Source organism: Gossypium raimondii, chromosome 13 (assembly GCF_025698545.1).
Source record: "Gossypium raimondii isolate GPD5lz chromosome 13, ASM2569854v1, whole genome shotgun sequence".
Taxonomy (NCBI): Eukaryota; Viridiplantae; Streptophyta; class Magnoliopsida; order Malvales; family Malvaceae; genus Gossypium; species Gossypium raimondii.
In genome coordinates, this window is record NC_068577.1 from 25,901,679 (window position 1) to 25,919,819 (window position 18,141).

Below are 18,141 nucleotides of genomic sequence, written 5' to 3' on the forward strand. Positions count from 1 at the left end.
CAAAGCATGCAAGTGAATGTTACGTAAAGTTAATGCACATGAATAATGCTTAGATGAATGGGCATCCACGTGAGTTGTGCTTAACAGAGAAAGGTATCTGCATGTGAACTAACTTTGGTTGTAGTTTGAAATTGTTTGTGTTTGTGATTAGATATAACTAATATCTGCATGAAAATTGAAGTTATTAGTGAATGTATTTAGTGGTGGATAGTATCCGCCAGTGAATCCTAATTGTTGGTATTACTAAGTGCTGTAAAATCCTAGCTTAATTTCACTTCTTGAAAACCTTGTTCAAAATTTTATTATTTATCCTCGGAGCTCACTGATTTTGTTATGAACTTACTTAGTTTCCCTTACCATTTCAGGATTTGTTGAGAAAGTGGGCCTTTGAAAGGACTCAGCTACACAATAGACTCTTTTGCGAGCCATTCATCTTTTTGTTGTAACATGTATATTAAATTGGGGTGGCCTATGGACTAAGTTTGTAACACCCCTCACCCGTCTCCGTCACCGGAGTAGAGTTATGGGAAGTTACAACAATTAACAGAAGAGAAAAAAACTATTTCAATTCAAAATTTTACTTTTAAACCAATCATTAATAAATTTCACTCAATAAACATGTTATTCAAACTAAAACGGGACTTAAATCAAGCCTACAAAGCATTAAAAATAGATGGGAAACAATCAGGGATTAAATTGAATCAAAACATGAAAATAGGGTAAAAATTGAAAACAGGGATCACACGACCATGTGGCTAGGCCGTGTGACAGAACGGAAGCCGTGTGGTGCAATAGATATGGCCTGTCACTCAACCGTGTGCAAAGGCAAAAACCGTGTAGGAGAGGAGGCACACTGTCATGTCTTTAGACCGTGTAACTAATTGTGACTGTGTGGATCTAAAATCATGAAAATCGAACAAAGCACACGATCGTCTCCCATGCCCGTGTGTCAAACCTTATGGTAGACCGTGTGTGTTCTATGGTAACTTAAAATGCAAGATTTTCAACTACGGTTTATTTAGGTCCCAAGCATACCAAAACCATGAATTCAAACCACTCAAAACACATTGAAAATATGTCAAAACATGTCAAATTCCTAATTTAAACCAATATGCCATAAGGCACCTTTACATCCAACCTAACTAATAATTCAAAACATTCACCTAATCACATATATATTCATTAATGTTTAACATACCATATTTTCCATCTACCACGCTTATAATTCAAACCAAATCATGTCCAACTAATACCAAAATGAACTCATATCATTGCGTTATTACATAACAACATTTTCCATATACTTGCACATGTTTGTACCACAATGTTACCATTTATCCAATCACCTAAGCATAAACCAAACCTTAAATCTCAAGTTCAACCATTCACAAAATAGAATCAACATGACATTTCCAAAATAACTTCATCACATTCATCATGTAAGCCTACCATGAAAACATTAACTTTAACACATTAAAATTCCATCTATAACTTTAAATTCATCAACTTAAAATACCCTATATATATGCCACAAAACCAAAAAAAGAACCAAAATCTACCGAGATAGAAGTTTGATAGTGTGAGCCTTGAAGTTGATATGTCTGACAAGTTCTGCAAAACGTTAACTACAAAGAACAAGAAAATAGACAAAGTGAGCTTATGTAGCTTAGTAAGTTCATAGGTAAAATTCAAATCAACTTACCTCAATTTAACATTTTGAAAACTAAAAACAAATAAGATTAATTAAACCTGACAAACAATTAACGAAAACAAATAAAATTAGTAATAATTCATCTTTTACTTCATATTCATCAATAGTTTAATCAAAATAATTCTTATGTATATATATATATACATTCCATTGAATCAATACCAAAGTGAAATAGTCTAGAATGATCATTCACTGGCACAAACCTTCTAATGGATAAACACAAGAATTATCAAATCATTTTAAGATTAATCACAATTTTAATAGCTCAATGAACTATATTAGCATAACTCGGATACTCGGGTAACCACATCACACCAGAGAGCATTGAAATGCTAATAGAGGCACCGAAGTGCAATCCCGTACCAGCACACGTTCTAACCCTATTGACATGCCAATCGTATCTTAATTGTTTACAACGTTCAAACGGGCATTTTAACATAATTTATCACATTTATAAATCAAAGGCACTTCCAGAAATACACTTGTACACATGCTGTCAATCAGCTAAGTTCATTCCAAAATCATATAACCCTATTTCCCAAATATTCAAGAACTATCAAATATTCACTTTCTCACATGTACTTAATTGTAAAAAAATTATAATTTCAATCTATTATTAAAACTCAACCACAACACAATTAAATCAACTCATAATAGCACAAGTTATAAATACATACATTTATCTATACTATGAACTTACCTAATATTTAAACAGTTGACAATTAACTCGTGGGGACTAATCTGCGATTTTCCCTTTTCCCCGATTATCCTCCATATGGTTCAATTCTTGATCTATATAATAGTTAAATCCAATTTATCAATTTCAAATACATTATCAAACTCATTTCTATGCATATGACCTATAAATTCCACTTTACAAATTTTCCTTGAAACCAAAACTATTAAAAACTTCACAATTAACACCAATATATCAAAACAAATTTACTATAATCCTATATCAACTTTCAAACACTTGAAATTTTTCTGAATTTATATACTAAATTTTACTTATTTTCATATTAGTCCCTAAACTCAAAACTAACAAAAATTCCTTTACAAAATAGTCCTAATCAACTACCAAGTTTACAAATTCACCATTTAATACCAAGAACATCTAAACAACATCAATGGAAGTTTCAAAATCTCTAACAGTTTTACAAAATAGTCCCTGGGTTACCTAGATTAAGCTACAACGATCTCAAAAACATAAAAATTACTAAAAATATATCAAAATTACTTACCTTGCTAGGTAGAGAAGATGACCGAAAGCTTAAGATGTTATTTAATGGTGCATTCAAGTTTTCAAAGATGGAGAAGAAAGATGATGATGTTTTTGTTAAAATTTTTACTTTATTATTTTTATTATTAACATATAATTGACATATAAAATTAATCAAAATACATCACTAACCGTCCATCATATATATTAAGGTATTATTGACTTATAAATCCTTCCACTTATGTTAATTTAACCATTCAATCAATAAAATTCAATAGCGATTAAGTTTTATGTCTTTTGCAATTTAGTCTTTTTTTCCTTAATTAACTAACCAAACATTAAAATTCCGAACCAAAACTCAACATACCAATATAGTAACTCTGTAAATATTTAATAAAAATATTTATGGGCTCAATGTCTGAAACGAGGTCCCGATACCTTATTTTCCAAAACCATTTGACTTTAAGAACAAACCACTTGTACTTAACTATTTATTCAATTAGCAAAAATTATTAGATCAAAATGCAATATAATACTATATTTGACTCGTAAAATATAATAATAACAATTATGGACTCACTAGACAGTTTTGTGGTCCCAAAACTACTGTTTCCCGGCACCACTAAAAATGGGTTGTTACAAAGTCTCTTATAATTGAAAAATGAATTTGAATTTCTTTTATACAATTGTTTGTATACAATGAATGGTGGCACTTCACCAATTTATTAACTTTTATGTTACGTGAATTAAGCCTTACTCTTATTTTTCCTTGATTTATGCCTTAATTCTTTTAATCCGCTAAGTAACATTTTGGAACATATACCTTTATTTTCTTCTACTTTTGTTTTAAAAAAACTACTTCGTCAAACGTCACTTTAAGATTGTATTAAATGACTTAACTGCTAAAAACAATGTTTTTGTCTTTACAAAATGATTTCTACTTTCTAATAACATTGTTGTTTGCCATTCAAACTATTGAAATGGGGGTGTTACACGTTCTCCCAATATGGTCCTATTTTATCTCATGGTAACTATTACATCTCCCTTCATGAAAATTTAATTACTATCAAATAGTAATCAAGTCATTCATCATAAAGACAAATGACTCATAACCACGTTTACTTTTCATCAATTATGTAATGTCAATGAGAGGATATCATTTACCCAATTTTGGGCTATAAATTCCACTGTTGTGAATGACGCAACATACTGTAGAAGTCGTACACCCAATGCACCAACTTTCTGTTCCTTATCTATTCAAATTCAAGTTTTTACTTACATCAAAGTGTACGAGTCACACATATATAGTCTGTCATCCACTCAAGATTTAGGTATGCCACACTATGAATGTCACAAGTGAAAAAATCCATAAATGGATTCAAGATCTATTTTTCTTGGGTTCAGTCCGATGTACTGTTAGTCCAGTCAGTCACATTTAGTCTCTATCTTCTGGGAGTCATCTGCTCCAATGCCCAAGACAAAGAATCTCCCTAACTAAACTTGATAGATGACATATTAGTCTTTCAATCAGTTTGCTCATTTTCGATTAAACTAAAGACATGTTTAGGTTCGTCTACTAATATAAGTTGTCTTTATGTATTACGGCCCAACCATATAATACCATTTAATATTAGTTAACCCATTAGACAACCAGCGAGCAACATTTGCTTCCATTTTTCTTTGCGTGCAAAAACCATGTGATGACAATATACAAAGTATTTAATGTAATTCATGAATAATTTTATTATTAATCAAACTGTTTGAAAAATTACAAGTGTACTTGGACGAAAATACTACACTTAGAGCACCAGATCCAACACTAACTAGTCTCCTAATCCTAATAGGATTTGAAGTGTGCCAATAAGCATGTCAACTCATCAAATAACTAACTTAACTAACTATTAACTTGTGAAAATAAATCTAAGTGTGGAATTGAAAGGGAAATTCATCCAAGGGTCCAAATAGGCTCCTTGGACCGAATTTTTACATATTCATCCACTAATTAATTAAAATTGGATAGAAAATTTGGCCTAATATTCAACTAAGTCCTTCTCCAAACTTCATGATAAGCTTGCGGACATCCTAATAGGCCGATTTTTAAGAACTTGGACTTGTGACCCGTTGGCTCCCAAAATTGGCACGTTCAAGCTCGTAAGTGTAATCCATCAACTTCAAGATTCGGTTTCTTGGACTAAGAATTTCAAGATTTGATATCTTGATTTACTTGATTCTTGAAATCTCCAAAACTGCATAATTGGACCAATATTAGGTTTCTTCATTTTCTTGAAAACAAGAAAGTGAATCTTTATTTTTTCCTTCGTTTGTGCATCTAAGGCCTTTGTAACGAAGTCTTGCATGGTCATGTTTAGTCTTGCTTTGATTTGCTTGGCCTTTGACCTCGTCATTGGACCTTGAGGTAGTGTAAGCCCATCATGTCCATGGGTCTAAAATTGGGCTTGAGACTTGTATCATTAACCCTTTTCAGTCCTTTGTTTGTTTACTTTAATTATTAGTGCTTAATGGATAAATCTTTTTAGCTTAAGGTATCAATTGGGATAGGTAGAGACATCGAGGTGGATATTTTTGGTGAAAGAGAGAGGATAAACATGTTTTTTTCCTTGTGTCTTTATTTTATTATATTATATTATTTTGAAAAAAAATAGAAAAAAAAAGAGGGAAAACAAAAAAAAATTTTGAATGAAAGCACTTATATTATCATTGAAAAAAAAAACAAATGTGAGGTGCTTCATGTTTCTTTAGTTTAGTACTTCTTAAATTTAGTTTTCTTTTGGAGTCCCTGTTGGTTTTGTTACCTTTATATCATGCTTTATCTTTGAGGAATTGAGAGATAATGAGGTGAGCTGTAAAGGCTGGAGTTGAACATGATTTGAGTGCTTAGCATGGAGAAGTGGGGGAACGATATTTTTAGTTAATATTCAATCCATAAGTAACTAGTGCTTAGGGTTTGAGCCTAAATTGACTCTTCATCCATACCTTAACCCGAGCATATGCTACAAGCCGAGTAAAGTTCTATTGACCTTTAACTAAGTTTTGTCATGCATTAGTGAAGAGATAGATTGAAAGGAAAACGTATTAGACATTTTTCAATAATGTTTAACTCATTGTAATTCGATGCTTAATTGCTAAATTTGAAACATTCACACACACTAAGTATCAATTGTAGAAGGAAACTTAGAATTTGAGATTGTTTAACTTAATTTTGATTTAAGGTATTGAGGTAATTTCTAAGAACAATTAGGACTAATTGATCTAAGTAGGGTAGCTAAGGGTCATTTTCTTTTGTTAGGGTTTTAGGATTTTAGGATAACTATTTTAGAGTTATTTGTTCCTTATTTTAGTAGGATTTTAGGGTCTTTATTTTATTTTATAATTTAATTTTGTTAGATTTTAATTATTTTATTTTATTGATTTTAAGTTAATTATATATTTATAGTTTTAAACTAGACTAATTTTGATGTATTCTAATCTAATGTCGGTTCGATAAAGTATGAGAAAAATAACTAGACATAAGTAGATTTATGTTCCAATAGAAAGATAACGAAGTAAATTATGGGTTTTCTCATGTTTTAGCTCTCTCACTAACCTTATATTTAAAATAATTAATCATTAAATGAATGGCTAACAATTAACCAAACATAGTGGAAATCCACGGTTTAGATAATTTCTAGCCATTAATCTTACATTAATAATGGGATAATTGCTTCAAAGGCCTTGTTAAATTATTTAACAAGGACATGCTCAAAACCCCAATTAGTTCTCTCAAATTTACTAATTTCCCACATTAGTCACTGTACTATATTTAACAACCCATTTAACTAAATCTCATCTAATAATTTGATCCTACATTTTGTATTCAACACGTAATTACTTAATATTAATTTTAGCTATCTCAATTTAATAAATTCAATCGTAAAATTAAAATTTTCAATACCAATAAAAATCGGTCGTTACATCGTTTATTTCGATTTTGAAAAATACAGATTCAAAACTTTTAGAAAATTTCTACAAATATCAAAATAATTAAAAATTACAGGTTGGAGAGAAAGCTTCGGTGGTTTTAGGGTTTTATAGGGTTTTAATACTTCCAAGTAGAGAAGTCATTACCCTATAACTTATAAAAATCAAATGAAATAATAAAATTAAAGTGTTTATGGGTTTTGATTTTTCTTAAAGCAAAAATCATTTTCAGTTTGAATGTAAGTTAAAATCATTTTTCACCATATGAGAACAGGCTTACATGATTTTTAGTGTTTGATTGAGTTTAAAACCCTCAAGCCATTACTCTCTCGCAATTGTAAATAAAACAAAATCATTATAATTTTAGGGTGTTGAGTTTTCAAAAGCAAAATAAATACATATTTCTTAAGTTTACATGGAACTGAATCTAATTTAACAAACATGTCTTAAAACTAATTTCATAAATAAACATCTAAGTTTTGTAGATAATTTGGTAAACTAATTATTCTTTTTTTCTTTTTGGTAATGGGGTAAATAAATCTTATGAATTATATATTTCAAATTTTTAAAAGAGTTAAGTCAACAACGTACATTGTTTTTCTTTTAAAATTAATGTAATTATGTTTTTAAAAATAAAATAATAAATATTCTTTTAAACATATTTTGGTTTTAAAGTAATTTTTAAACATATATAAAGTAAAAATATTTAATTACAACTTGAATAGTTCTTTTGAAATCTTGCAACAAATTTTAAAATTTTAAAATCTACTTTTTTATGACTACTAAAATATAATATCTTAAAACAATTCAATATATATTTTTCCTATTTTTAAAATTTATATTCTTTTTAATTATTAGATATAATAAATAAATTTTAAAACGTATTATATTTATTGCAAAAATTATATATTTAAATAAAATTTAAAAGTTTATGTTATACAATATTAAAAATAAAGAATGAGGTAACACGTTCGAACTCGTACCAAATAAGTATCTAACAAAAACTTTAACCACCACTCTATTTAAATTAAAACAATTTAAAATCTTTTAAACAATACCATTTAAAACTAATAAAAACATAATTAATATTTGGTCAAAAACATATTTTAAAATTTAAAATATATAAAATTTAAACTATTTAAACACGATTTTGATTTTTTATAAATGTTAACAGATAATTTAACAATGTTTAAAATACAAATAAAAATTTTAAAATTACTCATAACACCAATAAAATGCGCTTCCTACATTAACAATAGTATAATAATGTTTGTTTAAAATATTATTAAAATATAATTTAAAAATGATTAAAATACGATTTAAACAATATAAAATATACTAATATAAAAAAACTATTACAATATTGAACCACGTAATTATTTTATTTATTTCAAATACAATTTCTAACCTCGAGATTTTTGCTTGATAAATAAAATTATTTTCTTTATAGGCTAAAAATAATATGAAACATTATGCTTTTAATTAAAATAAAAAATTTTAAATATAATAACTTTTTTAACATTCCTTTTAATTGTTATCTTTAATGCTATACTTAATGTCATAATAGTGATTGATTCATAGTCTAAATTGTATTTAAAATTTATTTTTTAAATTATATTCTTTTGTTGTATTTTATATATAGCCTATAAAAATAAAAAATTATTAATATAAAATTATTTAATATATTTTATTATTAAATAGAATCGTATAGCACGAGTATACAAATTTACATCATATATATATATAAATTAAATAAGGCCTAAACATAAAAAGTATGTTTCCAAATCAATTTTAGGTTTATAATTTTATCTTTGCATATTTTACTTATTTAATATTAATATTTGTCTTTCATAATATTTATGCATGTGATATATTAATTATAATATATTCCAAATAATTTTATACACACTTTAAATTTGTAGATCGCATGAGGAGAAAAACCTAGTAAACTAATAATTAAAACCTACTAAGATATTGAATCCATCTAATTAATTTATTTCAAAAACAATTTCCTATTAAAATATATTAAATCCACTCTCATTTTGAATATTTTGTTATAATTTTTATATCATATTTTTAAATATTTTTGTTAAAAAAATTTTCGAGTTTTATTTTAAAAAATTCTGTTAAAAATTTTCCAAAAAAATTTATTTTCACAATTCTATTAAATAAGAATCATATTTTCTAATAAAATTTTTAATTAAACATTTAAAATACAAGTCAAAATAATATTTACTATTTATTTACATAATATACCCCTTTAACCATTATTTTTATATTATTTTTTTATGGTGGGCAAATTGCTTATTCGGATGCACGGATACTGCTTTGGCTGCTGATTCGCTCCCTCACTGTCCACAGTTCATTTTGTAGGTTTTGTCTTCGAAACAAAGCAAATTTTCATTTCTCCATCGTCTCTTCTTCTTTGATACGCTAAGGGTCAGTTCTTCATTGCTTTTGAGAAGTGCTTTTGAGAAGTACTTTTGAGAAGTGATTTTGAGAAGTGATTTTGAAAAGTACTTTTGAGAAATTTGAGTGTTTGCCATTGCTATCAAAAAGTGCTTTTGAAGAATAAAATGTCCATTTTAGACATGAAATTATAAAGTAATAAATATGTATTTAAATAATGTTCAAATTAGTTAATATTATGATATTTTAGCAAAAATATAAAAAAATAATTTATTATAACTTATTGTTAATATTTTAATATATAATATTAATTTTAAATATTTCTAAGTAATTAATATTAATTATTTATAAAATTTAATTAGAATATATAAACTATATTTAAATATTTAAATATAAAAATTAAATATTTGTAATTAGATATTTGATGGGCTACTTTAACACTAAAATTAAACAAACATAATACTATCTAACTAAAATCTAAAATCTAATTACTAAAACCCAATATTAAACTTAGTAATTCACTTAAAAGGAGCCTAAAACTAAGTGTGAATTTAACTCTAAAACATATATGAATTAAACACCTATCAATTTCATTCCAACTATCATTGTAATGTAATGTTATAATGCTTTTGTTCTAATATATGACAATGCACATTGTTTGTCATATTTTTGTTCGATTTAATGCACACTACCATTTTAGTGTAATGTTTGCCAATAATTATTTCAAAATGGTATGAACTTTGGACCAAAAGAAAAAAAGTTATATAAACAACAATTCAATAGAAAGCGACAAAATTAATTAAAGTTGGTTCGATTCGGTTAATTATTTTAACGAAAAAAGCTCAATTCAACTAACGGTTTAGTTAATTATAGTTCAATTAACAATGGATCGAACTAACTATTTCATCACCCTTTAGATTAAATGTTTGAGAATATAAAACAAAATACTTAGAATTATAAAAGCAAACATAGTTTAAATTGAACAATTTAGCGTGCAATGGATACTAAGATTCTAATTTGAGCGTAAAATATGGAATGCCCATATTGTGCGAACTTTGATGCAAGCACTCGCTTTCCTCGACTACGTGAAATATTCCCTCCATTGCGTAAAACAACATCATGGTTGGTGGAACAACATCTGAAATAAGATTAGAATCACACTTGGTAAGTAACTGTTACCACCCGGTGCATGAACTCCCCGCATAGCATAACAAACAAGATAGATTCACAATGAGTGCCGGTTCCTTCTCTTTAGCTCCTTCAAGTTTCCACTTAATAACAATGATATTTGTCCTATCTACATGTATTAATACACACCAAGAGCTTGGGTGAGTTTAATGCAGTTAAATAACAATGACACCACTATAATAAGTTGTATTTGGCTATTTATGTACTCTAGATTGTCTTTCACGGAGGAATGCACACCAATCATTACAGAGACAAGTATAACCATAGGAAAAAGCACTGGTGAACATGGAAAACCACACAGATGGATAAGAACATTAGCCAACAAACCTAGTAAGGCAAAGATTACAGAGAGCATGAAATGAAAAATGTTAAGATGTTCCTCTAACTTATATGTACTTATACTAAAAGTGAAAAATGCAAGGCATCGAATCGCAAAAATATCAAATGGTTGCACAACACCTTGAAAGAAATTAACAATCTAATAAACTACATCTGTGGTTTTTCTTTTCTACATGGTCAATCGAAGAAGAACACAATTTTCAACGGGAATATGACATCAGAGATAGAGAAGGGTTAAGTGCACCAACTTGAAAAATAGACTAAAAGGATAGACCTCTTATAATAGTCATTCATTAAAATTAGCCAAGAGAGCAAAGAAATATAAGGGCTAACACATACCTTAGCAATGGTGCCATCTCAAGAAGAATATGAATGACATGCAACCTGGACTAAAGATCAACAAAATGGAAAAGTTTAAAAGGGAAAAAAGGCGTTAATGTAGTAAAATTGATGGTACAAAGGTACAAAGAATGTGTTCATGAAACAACGATGACGTGACAAGTTTACTCTAAAATATTAAGTTGAAGCTAGGGTAAAGAGAACCTCTATAACTTACATAAGCATTAAACTTGTCATTGTTGTCATTCAAGTGAACAAATATGTGATTCCTCAAGACTGATTCAAGAACCTCACGATATAATAATAGAGAAAATAATAGGGCATTAAATGTCTCGAATTCACTCTAAAAAGATCTCAAGGAATCAACTTGCTTCTTATTTTTACACCATAAAAGGGACATTTTACGACAACAAATACAAATGGAGCTTTGAAAGAAAATTCAAATAAAGAACAGAGTATTTTATAACAATGAAGCATGGCAATCAAATTCAATGAAAGAAAATATTAAATGAAGAGGAACTAATTAAATGAAGAAGAAATATAAAAGAAATTCTAACTTCTTTGTGGAAGAGGAACAAATAATGAAAATAGAGCTTTGAAAGCCGAAAATGAGGAAAAGAAATTGGGTATAAAGCTCGGCTCACCAAAGAGAGGGAAAGAACATTTTGAGAACCAAAGAGAGGGGAAAACGTTTGGGGAGAATATAGGTTAATTTGGTCAATTTTCATCAAAAGCGATTCAAAGAAGGAAAAGGAGATTTTTTTAGCTTCTCCGTCTAGAGAGAAGCACTTTTCTGATGGAGAAATTTTAAGAGAAAAGGATGTTGTTCTTTGCTCCTTTTAAGAGAAAAGGCCGTTTGGGTGAAAAAGTGATTCTGAAACGGGAAAAAGAACGGGCCCTAACTCTTTCTCTCTCTCTCTCTCTCTCTCTCTCTCTCTCTCTCTATTCTTAATCCCTAATCTTTCCAGTTAAAATGTGTTTCTTTTCTACAATCTTTTATTTATTGTCTTGATATCGATTAAGTTCTGCTCGATTGTTTGTTGGCTTCACATGATTGAATTTACTTGTAATGATTTTAAATGCAATCTGTTATTATTTAGTCCGTTTTTTTATTACATTCTAGAATCATTTTCGATTGTTGATAAGCTATATGAACAAATTTGTTGCGAACTCCTTTTTAGGGTTTTGTGAAAACCTCGAATGTCTGAGACTAATTTTGAATTTGAATGCTTACTGTTAGCTAACTCAGGGTTGTTTGATATGGTGCAAAACTGCATTCAAATGGTTGATAATATCGTTAGGATGACACAATTGATGATTAAGAAAGGATGGATTTTTTTTTTCTTTGAAGGGCTTTCTTGATTTCGGTAATTAATCTATGGTGAAGATTTGGGGCATTGTAGGTCAAATCAATTTTCTGTTCGTTGTTTCTACTAGCAATCACGTAATACTATCAGGAGCAAGATGCACGAATATTTAAAAAGCAAATACTAACATAGTTGAAAAGTTGAAACTAAAATTTCTAAAACAGTTAAAAGGCATAATTTTTTTACTTTAATATGGAGCAATCATAATGTTATGAACCAATTTGAGAATGGAAGATTAAGGAGCAAAGAAGAAGATTCAGTCAAGAAGAAGAAAGGGAAAGAATAGAAAATTTGAGAGAAGGAGAATAGAAAGTTTGTTGTGCAAAACTGTCATGAGCCTTCAGGCCCTTCCCTCTCGATTTTATTAACTGACTATCAAACGGTTTTACCATGGAACGCACCGTTTCATTAAACAAGAACACACCGTTTTTAACACTGCAAAAGAAACATAAAAACTACTGAAAATTACAGAAATAACAATCGTGAATTTCATCCCACATCACATAATTGAATATATGTAGGATTTTTATCATCTGCCATTTCTTTCAATCAAATATGTTTCTTTTTTCAATTACTATTATTTGCTTTTCTGTTTTAGCAAAACTTGTGGAAGTGTAAAAGCAACAACCAAGCAGTGCCTAGTATTTTCTACTTGAAATTGTTTAACTGTATGCAATTAAGTGATTTTGTCATATGTTCATTTAATTTTTATTTTATCAAAATTTCATACCTTTAGCCATTTTTATTTCTCATAAGTGATTGCTTTTGAACGTGTGTTGGCATTTATTATTTGGAGTTTTCCAATCTTTTAGGTTGTGATCTTTTCAAATAAAAGATATTGTGAATGCAAGAAAATTGATTTCTCGTGGTCATAGAAGTTTTAACAGTCATAAGTTGATTTTTATTCTTTTTGTTGCCATTACTTTGAATTCTTTGTGCTCCATCTTTTTTTTTTTGGGTGAATTACAAGAAGAGGGTAAAGCCCTAACAACAACGCGACTAGCGCGACTCAAACCCAGGCCACACCTGGGGCGGTGAACACCCTGGCCATCAGACCAACACACGGGGTTCCTTGTTCTCCATCTTTATTCTTATCTTTTTAGAGCATGTTTCCTTACTGATCTGGTAATGGCATGTTTAATCCATGAAGATATATCAAGTTGATATAACACATATGTGCTGATGGATATATTTGTGTGATATTCCTTTGCTGAAAGAAATTCAGCTTACAGTATGTCAGAAGACGTAGAATACCGCTGTTTTATCGGTAATCTTTCATGGGCAACAACAGATAGGGGCCTAAAAGATGCATTTGAAAAGTTTGGAAATCTTCTTGACGCTAAGGTAATGATTTGAATCTCTTTTCATGACATCCCTTCTCTTATTTATTTTCTAAATACTTGGCTTAACTGAGTATGATCATTGAGTTCGATCCTGGTCAAAGAATTGTAATTTTTCATTGTATCTCTTACTGAAAGTTGGTTTTCATTAGTCTGTAAGCTGTGTCAGTGCCTTTGTTTTTGCTTCCATGTAACCACCTTTTGTCTCTGAATGCCTGACCCACCTCCTCAAAAATTATTCTTCTACCCTAAGGTGTCAATTTATTCTGCAATTTAGAGTGAACGCAATTCAAAACCTGAAAGATTCAAGTACTTCGGATGAAATTATGAGTTTTCTGAAACAAATCTAGTAATCATTATAGCCTTATTTGTTTTAAGGAATGTAACTGATGAACTGTTGAGGAGCTTTATTATTTTCTGAATGCATTATGACATTAATTTTTCTGGTTTTGGCCTGCATTTCTAACCATATTTTATAGTTAAATGATCAAATAGCTGTGACTGAGAGCTTTCATTTGATTAAGGTTGCTGTTGACAAGTTTTCTGGCCGTTCTCGTGGATTTGGATTCGTCTCTTTTGACGATAAAGCAGCAATGGAGGAAGCTATTGAAGGAATGAATGGAATGGATTTGGATGGCCGGAATATAACTGTTGATAAAGCTAAGCCTCATCAAGGGTCAGATAGAGATTCTGATGGTGACCGTAGCCGTGATCATGGACGTGATCATGACCGTGATCGTAACTGGGGCTATGATGGTGGGCGTGGATCACATGGTGGGGAGTGTTTTAAGTGTGGTAAACCTGGACACTTTGCTAGGGAGTGTCCTAGTGACGGGGGTAAATATGGTGGTAGGGTGGATCGTTATGGTGGAGGTGGTGGCAGCAGTGGTCGTTATGGTCCTGACCGGAATGGAGATCGATTTGGTGGGCGCAGCAGGGATGCAGGTAGTCGTGGGGGGGCTGGAGCTGGAGGTGATAGATATAATCGTGATCGTTCTGGACCATATGAGCGTCGTGGAACTGGAGGTCCTCGTTCATAAGATGACTGATTGTGGTATGCATAATTTGCTCACTTTATTTCTTGCTAATTTCTTCTTTTTCTACCTTGAATTCAAACTGATGAATATCATTTTACTCATGGTAGCATATTTTGATTGCAGCTGATGAACTTGGGTTGCTGCTTTTATGCTCTGTGAAGCAAGAAGTTCCCTTTTTGCATGATATGCTCTTTGTTGTTGTCTGGGTGGAACAATATAATAGTTCTGTCCTATGAAGTGTGAAACTTGCACAGATCTACAACTGTGTTCCTAAAATGCTGTGTTTGATATTTTGGTCCAATGGAGTCTTGTACTTTCATGACATGCACTTTCAAATATGGTCTTATGCTCTCTGAATGCTCCATTTATTGTGACATGCATTGTCGACAGCCATTGCCTTCATTTCCATCCAACATCTCATGACATTTTTGAATTTACGGAAGATGGTTTGATATTTGCATACGGAAGAATGATGGGGAGGGATCCACCATTCAGGTTTTGCTTATTCTCACTTGAGGAGTAGAATCTTTCTTTAGAAGTAAATTCCAAGTTTTGGCTGCCCTGTTTGCAGTATCTTACTAAATAAACAGGAGTCAATCGGGTAATTTATTCTTCTTATGTATTGCTTTGCTCTGTCCTAGTTCTTTAATTAATAGTTTGTGTGGTATTAATATTGTTGACATTTTGGCAGGGATGCTTGGCTATTTCTGGCCTTTATGGATACTTGATTGGGTTTCTTTGTTGCTAATTGGACTCGGTTTTATAAACACCTTAAAATTGGGAGTTTTTTTGGATACAAGGGATTACCATACTAACTGAAAGATAATCACACCTCATGTTCGTCATGGGACATTGATGGAAGAGTTCCATTTCCTCTAAACACATGCATGGCAAGTTGTTTAGAAGCTCTTTGATGAGTAGCAACTGCTGTTTTTTGGTTCTCATGAGTCTACACTGTGTAGCTCTATTTGGGTGCAGATTGCCATTCTTGCCTTGTCCGCGTCTTGATCTGTTTTGGCTAAAATTCAGGGAAAAAAAACTGGTTAATGTAATTCATTCAGCTTGATCGTGCTTTCCAAGTTCTTAATGGTTCCAAACTCTTTTGAGGGGTTGGTCTACCAGTGGCTGTGTAGGAGATTGATGCCTCATTTTTTTCTGCTGAAATGAAATTGCTCTTTGGTTCCTCTCCTAGATCTTGAATTTGTTGTTATTTTTTCCTACTGCTACTTAAGTTTTTGACCTTCTGTCCTCCAATTATTGGTGCGTGATGGAATATTTTCTTGGTTTACCTGCATTGCTGCTAGACCTAGACCTTACAATTTTCATATTCGTCTGTGTTTGTATATTTTTTTAGTTATAACCGGTTTTTTAGGGTATTTATATATTTATTTATATGTGGTATTTAGATTTTGATATGCTTATTTGTGTTGTTTAGTGTCTTTTTCTTTTTCTTTTTTCTTTTTATAATTTCATTGCCCTACTTATTTTGTCTAGTTTAATTACTGCCTCCGTGCATCAATTGTTTGTTGAGTTTGCTCGTTTTTCACTCCTGTTCTTGGAATCTACTATCTACATCTATACAGCTTTATATAAAAGTAAGGCTTTTACTTAAAAGATTTCATCTTTAGTCCTTTTATTTTTGAGATTATATAAGAATGGTTAAATTTCAATTTTGATCTCTATATTTCACTCAAATTTGAAACCGAATCTTTGTACTTCAATTTTGACATACTTTGACACCTCGATTCTTATAATGTCATTTGTTGGTCTAAATATTTTATATGGATTAAAATGTTGTGAATTTTAAGGATTGTTAACACAATTAAAATTTTTGTTAAATTTAGGTCTATTATGGTCCCATTGGTTTTGTTACATGGATATCAATTGAGTTTCTTTTATTTTCAAAATGTTACGTTACTATATTTAACAAAAGAGTTATAATGGTGATAACAAATGAATTTAAAAAGTAGAGAGATAAAATTCTTGAAAATTAAAGTATGAGATTAAATTTCAATATGAAGAATACAATAACCTTGAGTATATTATAACTTTTAAATTTTTATTTTAAAAATAATTAATTAATCCAATGTGAAGCTTAGGTGAAATCACACTAGTTAGTTATTAAAACATATATTCATAAATAATATACCTGATTAGCTTTAAAAGTTCTGATATTTGGTATGATAAAAGGAAATTTAATTAGGGTAAAAGCAATTCTCATATTTAGTATGCTAAAAGCATCAAATTCTTTATGGAGTATAACATCCCTTAGAAGTTATTTTCCTCCAATTCCTTTGAATAATACATTTAGTTGTGAAATTAAAATAGACCAAATTGCAGACTCTTCTGAATAACAAGTCATGAATCCCAAACAGATTGCTATGCAGAGGACAATCGGGAACTTTTTTTTTTTTATAAATTTAAAACCTAACATATTTTAGGAAAATTAAGAACGTCAATTAAAATAACCACATAATTAAAAATTGAACAGGATCTTTTGTGTAAATGAAGCCAAATATAAGTACCAATTTGAAAAGAAAAGAATATAAATTTAAACATTAAAGTCAAATTCAAATAACAAAAGTAAAAATAATCAAATTCTTAAACACTTGTGCTTTTAAATAATTTTACATTCTATTAATACAATAATCTCTATAATGTACCTGATAATGTGGTATCATACATTTCCATTAGCTTGCTATCATAACAATTTTACATTAATCTATGATTTTGATGGATAAATCTCCACTGATCTTTCCTCTTTATTTCTTCCCAGATTTTCAATTACCTTGTTCTTTCCACTAATAGTTTCATAGAGTGAAGTTTCTTTTTGCCAAGTTGCAGCAAATAGAACAACAAATAAACGAAAGACTGGAAGAACTTTTAAACATTGCCAATTTTTCTCCGATTAATTTAAATTTAAGTTTTTATTAAATAAAACATTTATAAAAAAAACGAATGAAACATTAAAAATAAACTTAAACCCAAAAAAATCTAAAAAGTTTGATCTGAATTGAAATAATAATAATAATAATAATAATAATAATAATAATAATAATAATAATAATAATAACAAAAACAAAATCAAGCAGATTTTGATGAATAAAATCTCTAGATGAGATCACCCACCTAATGTATACCTTCTCGCTTGAAACTTTGGCTTATTCTCAATTTTCTTATTTTCTCTCATAACCTTCGATTCGAAGATTGAACT

The 18,141-nt window shown here is 29.7% G+C and overlaps 1 protein-coding gene across 2 annotated transcripts; it reads left to right on the forward strand.

Moving 5' to 3' along the window:
• The first annotated feature begins 12,333 nt into the window (after positions 1–12,333).
• On the forward strand, positions 12,334–15,291 carry LOC105773459 (glycine-rich RNA-binding protein RZ1A). 2 transcript variants are annotated; one of them, XM_012595401.2, is made up of 4 exons: positions 12,334–13,617; positions 13,776–13,894; positions 14,415–14,944; positions 15,051–15,291. In XM_012595401.2, exons 2-3 carry the CDS (start codon positions 13,784–13,786, stop codon positions 14,928–14,930), a joined length of 627 nt encoding a protein of 208 aa, XP_012450855.1. In that variant the 5' UTR covers positions 12,334–13,617; positions 13,776–13,783; the 3' UTR covers positions 14,931–14,944; positions 15,051–15,291. The 2 variants fall into 2 exon arrangements, with proteins under 2 accessions (XP_012450855.1, XP_012450852.1); XM_012595398.2 differs by having other exon boundaries at positions 12,335–13,617; positions 13,768–13,894.
• The last annotated feature ends 2,850 nt before the right edge of the window (positions 15,292–18,141 follow it).

Bases quoted from the DNA above. Each gene is read 5' to 3' on its own strand.
- LOC105773459 (XM_012595401.2), top strand. From the start codon at position 13,784: ATGTCAGAAGACGTAGAATACCGCTGTTTTATCGGTAATCTTTCATGG. The intron at 13,895-14,414 runs GTAATGATTTGA...CATTTGATTAAG, and splicing joins GAAATCTTCTTGACGCTAAG to GTTGCTGTTGACAAGTTTTC.